The 13,164-nt window shown below is 45.5% G+C and overlaps 1 protein-coding gene and 1 pseudogene across 1 annotated transcript; both read left to right on the top strand.

Moving 5' to 3' along the window:
- The first annotated feature begins 1,073 nt into the window (after positions 1-1,073).
- Positions 1,074-2,015, top strand: ORNANAV1R3231 (vomeronasal 1 receptor ornAnaV1R3231). Its single transcript, NM_001253623.2, has one exon. The coding sequence runs from the start codon at positions 1,074-1,076 to the stop codon at positions 2,013-2,015; it is 942 nt and encodes a 313-aa protein (NP_001240552.2).
- Positions 1,154-2,025, top strand: ORNANAV1R-PS3986 (vomeronasal 1 receptor ornAnaV1R-ps3986 pseudogene; annotated as a pseudogene).

Genomic DNA, 13,164 nt, shown 5'->3' on the forward strand with positions numbered 1-13,164 from the left:
ATTCAGTACATTGTGTCTCGAAAACTAGACAAGTGAATCGCGCTTTTATCCTTGTGTGATCACTGGGATCTCCTCAGCTCTTTACCTGGATGACAATGGCTGTAGAATCAGTTTAGGGGGGTTCAGACCTCCAGTTACGTTAGCTGCATCCTAAGGCCCTCCGCTGTTTCCCTTCCAGGAACAGGACAGCATTTCAATGTCATATAAGTCCCTGAACTGCAGTGGGATCATTGAGAGCCCTGTCAGTCACACTCCTGTCTCTTTAACCTCCTCCCTTGGTGTCCTAGGCAAATTTGTCCCTCCAACACCCAGCGGCTCACCGACCCTCTACCCCAGCTACATGGAAAGGTTAGAATGCTACTGGATTTTTAACCCTTGAATCGACAGAATCTCTAACAACCAAATGATTTAATGTGAAATGATTCTTCTATAAAAAATCACTTGACCTTTCCTTTCATACATTTCCCTTCCCCAGGACCCTATTTTTCTGTGGGTTTCAAGCTTTCTGAAAAAAACCCAGGGATGGGAGGGAGCCTCACTCCTCAGGAATCCTAACCTCAGGACCCCAACGTGGAAAAGCATTCACCAATCACTTTTCCCCTCAAGATTGACCAGTCCTTTCTCTAACTGTAAAAGGTTGAGGGGTTGTGATAAAGTTTAGGCCCATGGAAAACTACTGTCCTTTTGGAGAAAGACAACATCACTTGTGTTAATCAGTCAATCAATTAATGGGGTTGATTGAGCACTTACTATGTGCAGAGCACTGTTCTAAGTACTTTTTAAGGGTCACTGTGTCCTAGTCATGTGCTGGAATTCTTTGAATTGACCATTCAATCTGTAGATGTCAGTTAAGAAATGGACGTAATATGCTGAGAAGTTCAGAAGGCTTTTGAAACCTGGGGTTGATCCAAATGGATTGTGGAAACTTGACCATTCCCTACCAATCTGACTGACATACTCAATTCATTTTGAATCCTTTGCACGTTTTCTTTTCATCTCCAGGAATTAATTCAGATGTTTCTGGTCCATCCTTATTTCTCCAGTGGAACTGCAGAAATTTGCATCGGGAAGCAATGGCCGTTGATCTGGCTCTGGGAGTCTGTTTCCTCTCCGAGACAGGAGTAGGTATCCTGGGGAACTCACTCCTCATCACCTACTACCTCACTTCGTTCCTCCTGGGTTCCAAACCGAAGCCCACAGACCTGACCATTGTCCACCTGGCCCTGGTCCACACCGCGATGCTTCTGACAAGGTGGATCGTCATGGCATCAGGGATGTTGGGGCTGCAGCTTGTCCAGAATGATGCTGAGTGTAAGCTCTTCACCTATGTCTACCGCATCACCCGGGCCCTCTCCATCTGCACCACTGCCCTCCTGAGTGTGGTTCAGGCCATCACCATCAGTCCTAGCACCTCCTATCTATTCCAGCTCAAGGTTCAGATCCCAAATGCCATCCTCCCGGTCTTAGCCATCTTGTGGATTCCCAACTCGCTGATAAGCACCAACCTTCTGTTTCAAATGTTTGCCTCTTCCAATACAACCAACATGAATGCCAACTGTTATTTGGTGCCTATAAACACACTCCTCCAGGGGCTGATTCTCACCTTCATGGCTCTCCGCGATATCCTCTCCCTGGGGCTCATGAGCTGCTGCAGTGGGTACATGGTCCTTCTCCTGCACCAACACAGGCAGCGGGTCCAGCATCTTCACAGTCCCAGCCAAGTCCCCAAAACCTCTCCAGAGAAACGAGCCACCCAGACCATTGTGCTGCTGGTGAGCTGCTTTGTAGTATTTTACTGTGGAGACCTTGTCTTTTCCCTGTTTCTAGGGTCATCCATGAAAAATAATGCTGCCCTCCTGAATGCAGCCATGTTTGTGGCTAGTGGATATGCCACTATCAGCCCCTTTGTGTTGCTCACCTGTGACAGAAGGGCCATTAAGTTCCTAGCTGATTTTCTGGGGAATAGGACCCTCAAATCCCCTCAGAACACAATGTTATCTGCCAGACCTCTTTGAAATGGAAATACAAGTAGCGTCAACTACACCATCTATCCCATCTATCTCTCTGCCAATCTCTCACTTGGGTCCTGCCACTGGTCTGAAAAGCCCTCCCTTTTCTATTTGACCGACAGTTACTCTCTCCAGCTTCAGAGCTTTATGGAAGGCCCATCTCCTCCAAGAGGCCTTCCCTGTCTAAGCTCTCCTTTCTTCTTCTTCCACTTCCTTCTGCATAACCCCCGAATTTAGATTTATTCCTTTTTTCACCCCTCCCTCAGAACCCAGCACTTATGTACATATCTGCAATTTATTTATGATATTAGTGACTGTCAGTCTCCTGCTGTAGACTGTAGCTCAATGTGGGCAGAGAATATGTCTACCAACCCTGTTGTATCGTACTCTCCAAAGGGTTTAATACAGTGTTATTCACATAGGAAGGTCTCAGTAAATTCAAACTATTGATAGTTTCACTGATTTTGAATACAGTATGGATTACTGCAAAACAACCAGACAGGAAAGATAATAATAAAAATTTAAAAACCTGCAGCATTTGTTAAGTGCTTCCTATGGAGGAGGTAGAGAGAAGAGGGGGATTGAAGAGAAGGATTTGCAGCAACTTGAGGGTGTGTCATAGCAGCATCAGTTCCACATGAGGATCCCATGTCACCAGGAGGAGTTGAGGGAAGGATAATGCTGGGCAGCATGGCGACTGGACATGGTCTATGCGGTGGAAGGAGCTCAGTGCTAACCTCATCAGAGTGGAACTCAAGACCAAGGAAGACAAGTACAAGGGGCTGACAAGAGGGGGCCAGAAAGAATCTGACTGGGGGTGTAGCACTTAGTATTGCCGAGTACTATGTTAAATACTTAGATGAATGGAAGATAATCACATCTTACACAGTCCCTGTCCTAATGGAGATCACAGTCCAAGGGATAGAGAGAAAAGGAAGCTCACCCCGATTTTATAATCCTTTTCCCCATTAGATCAAATGGGAATAGCATTGCAATCAATAATTTACAGGTGTAGGTGTCTGCCGGTGTGTCCTGAGTAATTCTTTTTTTTTCTCCTCTCATTACTTTCATGGTGTTTAACCTACTGAGAGAGGAAATGAACAAGGTAAAGACATGTGACTGGGACAGGGAGGGGCAGATGGACAGGCAGTAGACACCAAAAAATACGCTCTAGATTGTGAGCTCCTTATGTGCAGGGAATGTGTCTACCAACCTTATTGTACTGGACTCTTCCAAGCGCTCGGGACAGTCACGCCTTGCCTTTGTTGGGCAAGACAAGTTAAATGAAGAAAATACAGGAGAGATGGAATCTCAGCTGACTCTGTTATGCAGAGGAGAGAAAATTAGGTCCTCCCAGACCCATTTCAGGATGAATGTGGGGAGAGCCAGCCTAGTGATCTTGGAGTGCTGGAATGAACTCAGCATTTCGAAGACAGAGCTCCTTATCTTCCCTCCCAAACCCTGTCCTCTCCCTGACATTCCCGTCCCTGTGGACAACACTACCATCCTCCCTGTCTCACGAGCCCACAGCCTTGGTGTCATCCTTGACTCAGCTCTCTCATTCACACCACACAACTGATCCATCACCAAGACCTGCCAGTCTCACCTTCACAACATCACCAAGATCTGCCCATTCTTCTCCATCCAAACCGCTACCTTGTTGGTACACTCTCTCATCATGCCCTGATTGGACTGCTACATCAGCAACCTTTCTGATCTCCCAACCTCTTTTCTCCTCCCATTTCAGTCTATGCTTCACTCTGCTGCCCGGATTATCTTTCTGCAGAGATGCTCTAGGTATGTCACTCCCCTCTTCAAAAATCTCCAGAGGTTGCCTATCAACCTTCACATGAAGCCCAAACTCCTCACTCTTGGTTTCAAAGCTCTCCATCCCCTTGCCCGCTCCTACCTCACCTCACTCTCTCCTCCTACAGTCCACCCCAAACACTCCATTCACCTGCCACCCCTAACCTCCTCAAGGTGCCTCGTTCCCACCTGCTCTGCCACTGACACCCAGCCTACGTCCTACCACTGACCTGGAATGCCCTCCCTTCTCACATCTGCCAAGTTCACTCTCTTCCCCTCTTCAAAGCCCTACTGAGAACTCACCTCCTCCAGGAGGCCTTCCCAGACTGAGCCCTCCCTTTCCATCTGCCCCTCCTCCCATCCCTCTGCTCTATCCCCTTCCCCTCCCCACAGCACTTGTGCATATTTGTATAAATTATTTATTATTCGATTTATTTTATGAATGATGTGTATATATCAGCAGCGTGGCTCAGTGGAAGGAGCACAGGCTTGGGAGTCAGAGGTCAAGGATTCAAAGTGGCTCTGCCACTTGTCAGCTGTGAGACTGTGGGCAAGTCACTTAACTTCTCTGTGCATCAGTTACCTCATCTGTAAAATGGATATTAAGACTGTGAGCCTCACCTGGGACAATCTGATTACCCTGTAGCTACCCCAGCGCTTAGAACAGTGCCCTGCACGTAGTAAGTACTTAACAAATACCAACCTTATTATTATTATTATGGTATTGATGCCTCACTACTTGTTTTGTTTTGCTGTCTGTCTCCCCATTTTAGACTGTGAGCCCCTTGTTGGGCAGGGATTATCTCTATCCGTTGCAGAATTCTACATTCCAAGCACTTAGTACAGTGTTCTGCCCACAGAAGTGCTCAATAAATATGATTGAATGAATGAGTGAATGAATAAAGACATTATGGTTAGATGGCTTTGGTATCTGTGATCACTTATTGACTCAGAAAAATAGTGTTTGTCAAGGGCTTTCTCTGTGCCAGGCACTATACAAGCAGAAGGGTAGATATAAAATCATCCAGCTGGACAGAGTCCATGTAATCCATGGAGCTTACGGCACTAACCACTATTTTACAGCTGAGGAAGCTGAGGTACAGAAGAGTTGAGTGCCTTGCCCAAGGTCACTCAGCAGACATAAGAAAGAGTTGTGATTAGAACCCAGGTCCTCGATTCCCAGGCCTGGGATCTTTCCATTAGGCCACACAGCTTCCTGATGTTGATGTTGCATATGGTTCAGACATTATACTAACAGAACTGCACAAGGAGTCGGGTGAGTCACTTATGGAAGGACCTCATGCCATGACCATAGGGAAGTTTGGACTCGGCTAACCTTTTGTGGATCTTCAGTTTGACTGGAAATGTACTACTACATGCTGTTCTACCTCATTATCACTCGAACAAATGGAAATATGTTATCTCTCTTTTTAAATCTCTGTACACCCCCCGCACACCTATCCATGTATCTCTCTTCAATAGGGATATACTGTTACATGTATGTTTATAGACATGTTTACATATCCCTATCCCTTTGAGATATTTATTGGTAAGTGTAAATCAATGAGTGCATTAATAATGTCAGTATAAAACACATGTATATCTGCGAGGTGAGGAAATAGAGAATCAGTGTCTCAGATCTGCTGTGCTAACTGATTGCAAGTTCCACACTCAGTTAATCAACCCGTCAGAGGTACTTACTGAATACTTAATATATGTAAAGGGGAATTCCCTAGTGGAAAGAGAATCAGGTCTGGGAGTCAGAGGACCCGGGTTCTAATCCTGCCCCAGCCATTTTACTGACATGTGACTTTGGACAAGTCACTAAACTTCTATATGCCTCAATTTCCACATCTGTAAAATGAGCATTCAGTAGCTGCCTTCCCTCTTACTTAGAATGCGAGCCCCACGTGGCTTATGGGCTATTTCTGAACTTGTATCGACCACAGCACTCAATGCAGTGGCCGGGACTTAGAAAGAACATAACAGATGTCACAGATAATACTGTTATAATTATGATGTTCATTATTATTATGATTTGGTTCAGAAAGCCAGAAGAGTTGTGGCCCAGCTGAATCAGACTGATTGCTATCATGCACCGACAAAGGTCGTTTCTCGACACTGGGGACTCCCCATCTCCTGCTCATTCCTGAAAGTGTCAGGATCCTGCTAGTGAAAAGAAAATCACTGGCCTGGAGGGAGATGAGCACATTAAACCTTTCCCTATAAACACCCACCTGGTCACCACACAGGGCCGAGAGAAACACGGTTCTGGAATCAAATGGCAGCATGGTGAGTTTCTCCTTCTTCCTGACTCTATGGCCGAGAAAGGACAGGAAACCATCCTTTTTTGTGAGCCAAAGGGATCATGTAGACCTGGACCAGGAAAGGGTTGGTCAACAAAATCAAGACTGTCAGAATTGGCCATTCTCCCAAACCCTGACAATGACACTACCCTGGCACCCTCTCCAGACCAAGGCAGATTTCCCATCCTTCTTTGGTCCCTCTACCCTCTGGCAGATGGACTGGCTGTACTGAGAGAGCTGCCTGCTTCTGACTGTATCCTCAATCACTTTCTCCTCGCAGCTGTATGTCCAGTACAGGCATCTCCCTCCCAGATTTAGGGACTTCTCAGCATAGAGACAGGTCTTTTCCCAGGACAACCATGCCCCCCGGATTTCCAGCAAGTCTCTCCTATTTGCAGTTGATATGAACACTCTCTCACTTATCCCCGTCCCTCTGCTAGTCTCAGAGCTGCAGGGCCACCTCTGGTGGGGCTGGCCAGAGGCTGGGCAGGGGAACAGGACAGGTTTTAGGGCCACTAGATTAGGTCATTTCCTGAAATGAAGAGGTTACTACTACCTTTTTCTCTTCTCTCCCCACCCCTGATTCAAAGGCAAACTCTGTCCCCCAAACACTCTGACACAGACATGGATTCATCAATACACCCACACACACACACATAGATGTAACCAACATACACATACACACACACAAATATAACCCTAGGACTCTGGCAAGACAATTACAGCCTCATTTTACCTCCTACCAGAAAAAAATCTAGTCCCTCAACATTTCAATGGATTAAAGTATTCCCAAATCTCCATAAGAATGATTTAATTCTTTATGTTCTTAACACTTCCATTTAGGCTTTGAATAGATTCAAACAAACATTCAGGCAGCTGTTTTATCTTAATCAAATTCTCCCTCTTTCCTTCTCCCCTCTGGGCTCCAGCAGGCATGGGATATATTCAGTAATTTTCCTTGAATCCCGTTCCTTCCAAGTCCTCGTTGCCTACATCATCTGTGGAATCCTCAGTGAGTATCAGCTTTAAATGATTATAATTCCTTCCATAGATTTGCTACTGCATATTATAACTTGCTAGGGGCATGATGCCATCTCCCTAAAAAAGACCTCCTCTCTTCTTTTCATTGAACTCAAATTAAGTTCATTTAACTTAACAAATTGTTGACAATATGGTTTTACCACAGCCTCATCATCCCACCTCTGTTCATCATCTTCTAGCCCTCTGGTTTCATTTCCAGATACACTGAAAGGCTGGTCCTGACTACTGGTGACATTTCAACTACTTAAAGACTGATTTCAGAAATTAATATTGCCATGTGGTAGTCAGACTCAGTCTTGGACATGTTTGTTTTTTTTTATCCTTGTGATAATTTGTGGAAAACATACTTATAGTCACTCCCAAACTGTACCAGTAACTAAATGACTAATTCAAAGACAGGATTTACTTTGTGACCAAACTCTCTTTTTGTTCTTTGGTCTTGTATTGGTGCCGTTCTGCTTTGCTATTGAACTTTATTCTGTCTAGATTGATGCTTATGATTTTACTTACTAGTTGGACCATCTTTCAGCTTCACAAAATGCTCTTTAAATCGTGTTTCATATATGAAATGGAAGTCTGTATGGTTTGTTTTCCTGGTATGTCCTGGGATCTCGTGATTGAGGAAATGATGAAACAGAAACCTTTCTGAAAACAGTTCTCTCTCTACTCATAAAGTCAGTACAGTGTGCTTTAGTTGAAAGAGTCCAAGCGTGAGAGTCAGAGGACATAGGTTCCAATCCTGGATCAGCCACCCTGCCTGCTGTGGGACCTTGGGCAAGCCACTTAACTTCTCTGGGCTTTGGTTACCTCATCTGTAAAATAGGTATTAAAACTGTGAGTCCTACTTGGAACAACCTGATGAGCTTGTATCTACTTCATCCCATAAAATAGTGCTTGGCACATAGTGAGTGCTTAACAAATACCATAATTATTCATTATTATTATCATTACCAGATAGAAAATGGCATCCAATGATTGATGCCAGTTTGGGTTGAAATAATAATGATTAATGTCCTTGTTGTTGGGAAGTCCTCATCTTTCTTCAGATGATGTCCCTGCCTGTTTTTCCTGGACCAGGTAATCTGCCAGAGCACACCTTTTGCTTAACTTGATGCTTTCATATCCAATCTCAGGCTTAAGGCATCTCCAGTGATCAGAGGCAGAGTGTCCCATTGCATCAATGAAGTCCTGTAAAATCCTAGGCAGGTTCTATCCTAACCAAACGATTGCCAGGCAGATGAACGTCCAATAGAGTCAGCTACTTAGACACAATTGGTAAAATCTGAAACAATTCTCTTCTGATCATACACCCTATCACAAAATGACCCTTCTTGACAGTGCCTAAATCCTAAGAATCCAAGTACTAAAACTTTCCTGAGTCCCTTCAGAAGAAAACACAATTTGCATTAAAACAGAAATCCACAATTTTTCTCTGCCATTCATTTTTTTTTTTTTTGGACTGCTTGACAATTAAGCACCCCACCATGTTATGCTGCACCCTTCTCCCAAATAAATCAATGAAAAATTAACTCTTTAGAGACATGTTAATGCTTATGTTTTCATTGTAAACTCACAGTACTCTTCCAAGCACAGTGATCTGCACATAATGTCTTGTCGTATGCTGTCGAGTCTTCTGGACCCATAGCGACTAGATAATACATGCCTCTCCCAGAAAGCCCCACTTTCCGTCAGCCATTCTGGTTTCTGTTTCCATAGAGGTTTCTTGGTAAAAATATGGAACTGGTTTACTATAGCCTTCTTACCCGCAGTACACTAGAGTTTCTGCCCTCGAATCTCTCCCAGGCAGCTGCTGCACAGCACAGGTGAATTTTGACTTGTAACACATTGCCTTCCACTCACTAGCCACTGTCCAAGCTAGGAATAGAAAGGGTTTGCCTCTGCTTGACTCTCCCTCACATAGCAGATATTGGTAGAGTACTGGAAATTCTCCAGGTGTGATAATAATTACAATGGCATTTGTTAAGCTCTAACTATGTGCCAAGCATTGTTCTAACCATGCAGTAGATCCAAGATAATGAGGTTATCCCACTTGGGGGGTCACAGTCTTATTGCTCATTTTACAGATGAGATAACTGAGGCACAGAAGTTAAGTGACTTGCCCAAGGTCAAACAGCAGAGAAGCGGCAGAGCTGAGATCAGAACCCACGTCCTCGACTTCCAAGCCCATGCTCTTTCCCCTAAGCCACACTGCTTCTCTAAGCGTGAGAGAGGCTGCATAGAATATATACTCATTAATACCATGGAAAGATTGATTTAATTGACTATGAGGTTTTAAAGAGAAGGTGCATTCTTCATGTAAATAGTGTCTGAACTCTTGTTCAACTTCAACTTTCTCCACTGCACTCTATGACACCTTTATGTCACCCCATTTCTCTGCCTGTCTGTACTCCCCAGTGCAAATGTGCTCTCTGATTCCTTAAGTCGTCGGATTTCTAAATCAATCCATCTCCCCAAATTTCCTCCCATTATTCCACTCCCTCTCAAGATGTCTCCTTACTTCTAGCAAACTCACCGATTCATATGTCTTTTTAAAGTAACTTTATCGTACAGAGTAGGCCCCCCTGCACCTCACACAAATTCCTTAGGGTTTCTTTGATTTCCTGCTTGTGACACCCCTCCGGTTGCCTTCTCGAATGAATAGTAAGACCAATGGATCCATCCATCAGTGGTATTTAGTGAGTGCTTATTTAGTGCAGGGAACTGTATTAAGCACTGGGGAGAGGAGAATGCAAAGGTCTAGTGTGAGAGCATGAATATTGCCCCGGGGCCCAGAGGTCTGTGGACTGCTGGGAAATCAAGGGTCCATGTCCACGTGTCCACACAGAAACTCCCTGGCAGCTTAGTTTTGGCCGAGGTTAATTTGATAATGTTATTTAAGTGCTTAATGTGGGCCCAACACTGCACTAAGTTCTGGAATAGATACAAGGTAATCAGGTGGGACACAGTCCAAGTTCCACGTGGGCCTCACGGTCTCAAACTCCATTTTAAACATGACATAACTGAGGCAAAGAAAATTGAAGTCACTTTCCAAGGGTCACACAGCCAACGAGTGGGGGTGCTTGGATTAGAACCCAGGTCCTCAGACTCCCAAGCCTGCGCCTCTTCCACTTGAACACACTGCTTCTATCCTTATGGTCCCTCCCTAGGTTGGGGAAATCACCATACCGTTCACAGGCGTGGGATTGTTATGTACCCTCAGCGGCTTTGGGTACAATGTCCCCTATTTTTCTGAGGATGCCATGGGACAGACTCCAGGAGTTCATCCCCCACTTAAGCTAAGGTCTATTAGCGGCCTCAGAACTTCTTCGCTATGCCTTTCAATTGCCCTTTCTCTCCTTTGTCTTTTCCTGTAACTGTGGTGACCTCAGCTCCACGGCCGTGGTCAACTGACTCATGAATGCCTGATGGGCCTCCTTAACCTCCTGGAGACTCTATCCTCTTCCATTAAGGAAGTGATGCCAGTCATATTTACTGAGCAGGTACTGTGTTCAGAACATTATACTAAGCACTTGGGAGAGAACAATACAACACTATGCCAGAAATATTCCCCGCCCACAGTGAGTTTAGAGTCAAGAGCCAGAGACAGAAATCAATATAAAGAAATAAACTACGTATACATACTTGAGTGCTGAGGGGGTTGGAGGGGAGATGAATGAAGGGAGCAATTCAGGGCATGCAGAAGGGAGAGGAAGAAGAGGAAAGGAGGACTTAGCCAGGGAAGGCCTCTTGGAAAAGCTGTGCCTTCAACAAGGCATTGAAGGAGGGGAGAGTAATTGTCTGTTGGATTTTGGGATGGCCGCAGGAAGGACGTGGGGGAGAGGTCCGTGCAAGATAGGTGAGACTGAGGTACAATGAGAAAATTAGCATTAGAGGAGGGAAGTGTGTGGGCTGTGTTGTACTAGGAGGGTAGCAAGGTGCAGTAGGAGGGGGCAAGATGATTGAGGTCTTCAAAGCCAATGGTGAGGTGTTTCTGCTTGGTGTGGAGGAATGGGGAAACGTCCTGAATGCTTTTATAGAAAAATGATCTGGTCAGTAGAGTGAAGTTTGAACTGAAGAGGGGAGAGGAGACAAGAGTCTGGGATGTCAGCAAAGAGACTGATGCAGTAATCAAGGCAGGATAGGATAAGCAGTTTTATTAACATGGTAGCAGTTTGGCTAGAGAGGAAAGGGCAGATTTTAGCGGTGTCATGAAGGTGGAACTGACAGAACACTGTGTTGGATTGAATATGTGGGATAAATGAGAGGGAGGAGTAAAGGATAAGGCCCAGGTTATGGGCTTGTAAGGCAGGAATGGTGGTGGTGCTGTCTATGGTGATGGGAAAGTCAGAAGGAGGACATGGTTTGGGTGGGAAGATGAGGAGGTCTGTTTTGAGCATGTTGAGTGTGAGGTCACGGGAGGACATCCAAGTAGAGATGTCTTGAAGGCAGATGGAGATGCGAGACTGTAGAGAGGGAGAGAGATGGAGATGCCGGAGATGTAGATTTGATTCTCATCTGAATAGAGTTGATAGTTGTAGCCATGGGAGCAAATGAGTTCTTCAGGGGGATGGGTGTAGTTGGAGAATAGAAGGTGATCCAGAAGTGAACCTTGAGGGAAAACCACAGTAGGGGGTGGCAACTAGAGGAAAAGCCTGTGAAAGAGACTGAGAATGAATGGCCAGAAATATGGGGAAGAACCTAGTTAATGCACATGGCCTTCATTTTCTCCAAGAGGACACATCTCTTCCAGTACTGCTTGGAATAGAATGGCCCCTTTTTTTCCTCATTGACCTTATTACCTGGAGAGCAAACTTCTTCTACAAAGTGAGTAAGTGCCCCAGACAGGGCACGCAATGAACACTGTTGGCCCTCCTTTTGGAGTCCCTTTAGGTCCTAGATTGACATCTTGTCTGACCTCCAGGGGTGCCTTGGGTCCTTGAAGAGCTCACCCCAATTTCGAATATATTTGACAGTAAACTCACTTCTGAAGACCTAGGCCTGCAGGGCTGGTGGTCAGCCTGGGGTCTTGCTCATCCTCACCAGGTGATGGATCCAGGACCTGGGTCTTACTTTTCAAGTTCGTACTCATAGAGCCATGATTTGACCCTCCTGCAGAACAGGAAGGGGAGTCCGTGGTTCCAGCAAGCTGGACTTTATTGCCTGATGGAGTAGTCCAGCAGGCTGCCTGTCCCGGGACACTGTTCAGCACTATACCCCCATCACTTCTCCCTGTCCTCAGGTTACTCCATCAAGGTAGCAGCCTTACCTGGATTTGGCTAATTGTGTCTCCTCAGTCTCTCTTCCTGGCTTACTTCACCCTTGTCTCTCTTCCTGGCTTACTTCACCCTTGTCTCTCATCTGGTCTCTCTTGTCTCTTCTCCAGTCCTTCCACGACAAAGTAAGCGCTCAATAAATATGATTGAATGATAGGATGGGTTCCTTTCCACAGTGATTTGGTGATCACGTCGGCAAAAGCAGTATGCTATAATATACACAAGAACCCTTTCACTGTCAACATTTCAGTCTCAACAGCATTATTCATTGAATGCTTATTATGTGTAAAATACTGTGCTAAATGCTGGGAGGAAAGTTCATGAACAATATAGCTATAGGAGCAGGGCAGCCTCCAGTGAGCATGGATGAGTCAAGTTGTGCCCACCACAATCTTGTTCCCAATCTTGATCCCATCTCTCTTTCCAAAAGCATCTCTCCCCACCTTGCCCCCCGTCCTCACTTCCCACACCTGATCTTCAGGCCTCCGCTCTCAACTCCCCCCTCTCTACTCATCTCAACTCTCTTGCTCCCCTTTCCCTCTGCCGCTCTCGCTCCACTAACCCACAGCCCTGGATCACCTCCTCTGTCCGCCTCCTATGCTCCTATGCTCGAGCTGCCGAGCGCTGCTGGCGAAAGTCTAAGCACCAAGCCGACCTCATACATTGCAAATTTATCCTTTCCTGCCTTAACTCTGCCCTCTCCTCCGCCACGTAAAACTTCTTCTCCTC

This window comes from Ornithorhynchus anatinus, chromosome 8 (genome assembly GCF_004115215.2).
Source record: "Ornithorhynchus anatinus isolate Pmale09 chromosome 8, mOrnAna1.pri.v4, whole genome shotgun sequence".
NCBI classification, from domain to species: domain Eukaryota; kingdom Metazoa; phylum Chordata; class Mammalia; order Monotremata; family Ornithorhynchidae; genus Ornithorhynchus; species Ornithorhynchus anatinus.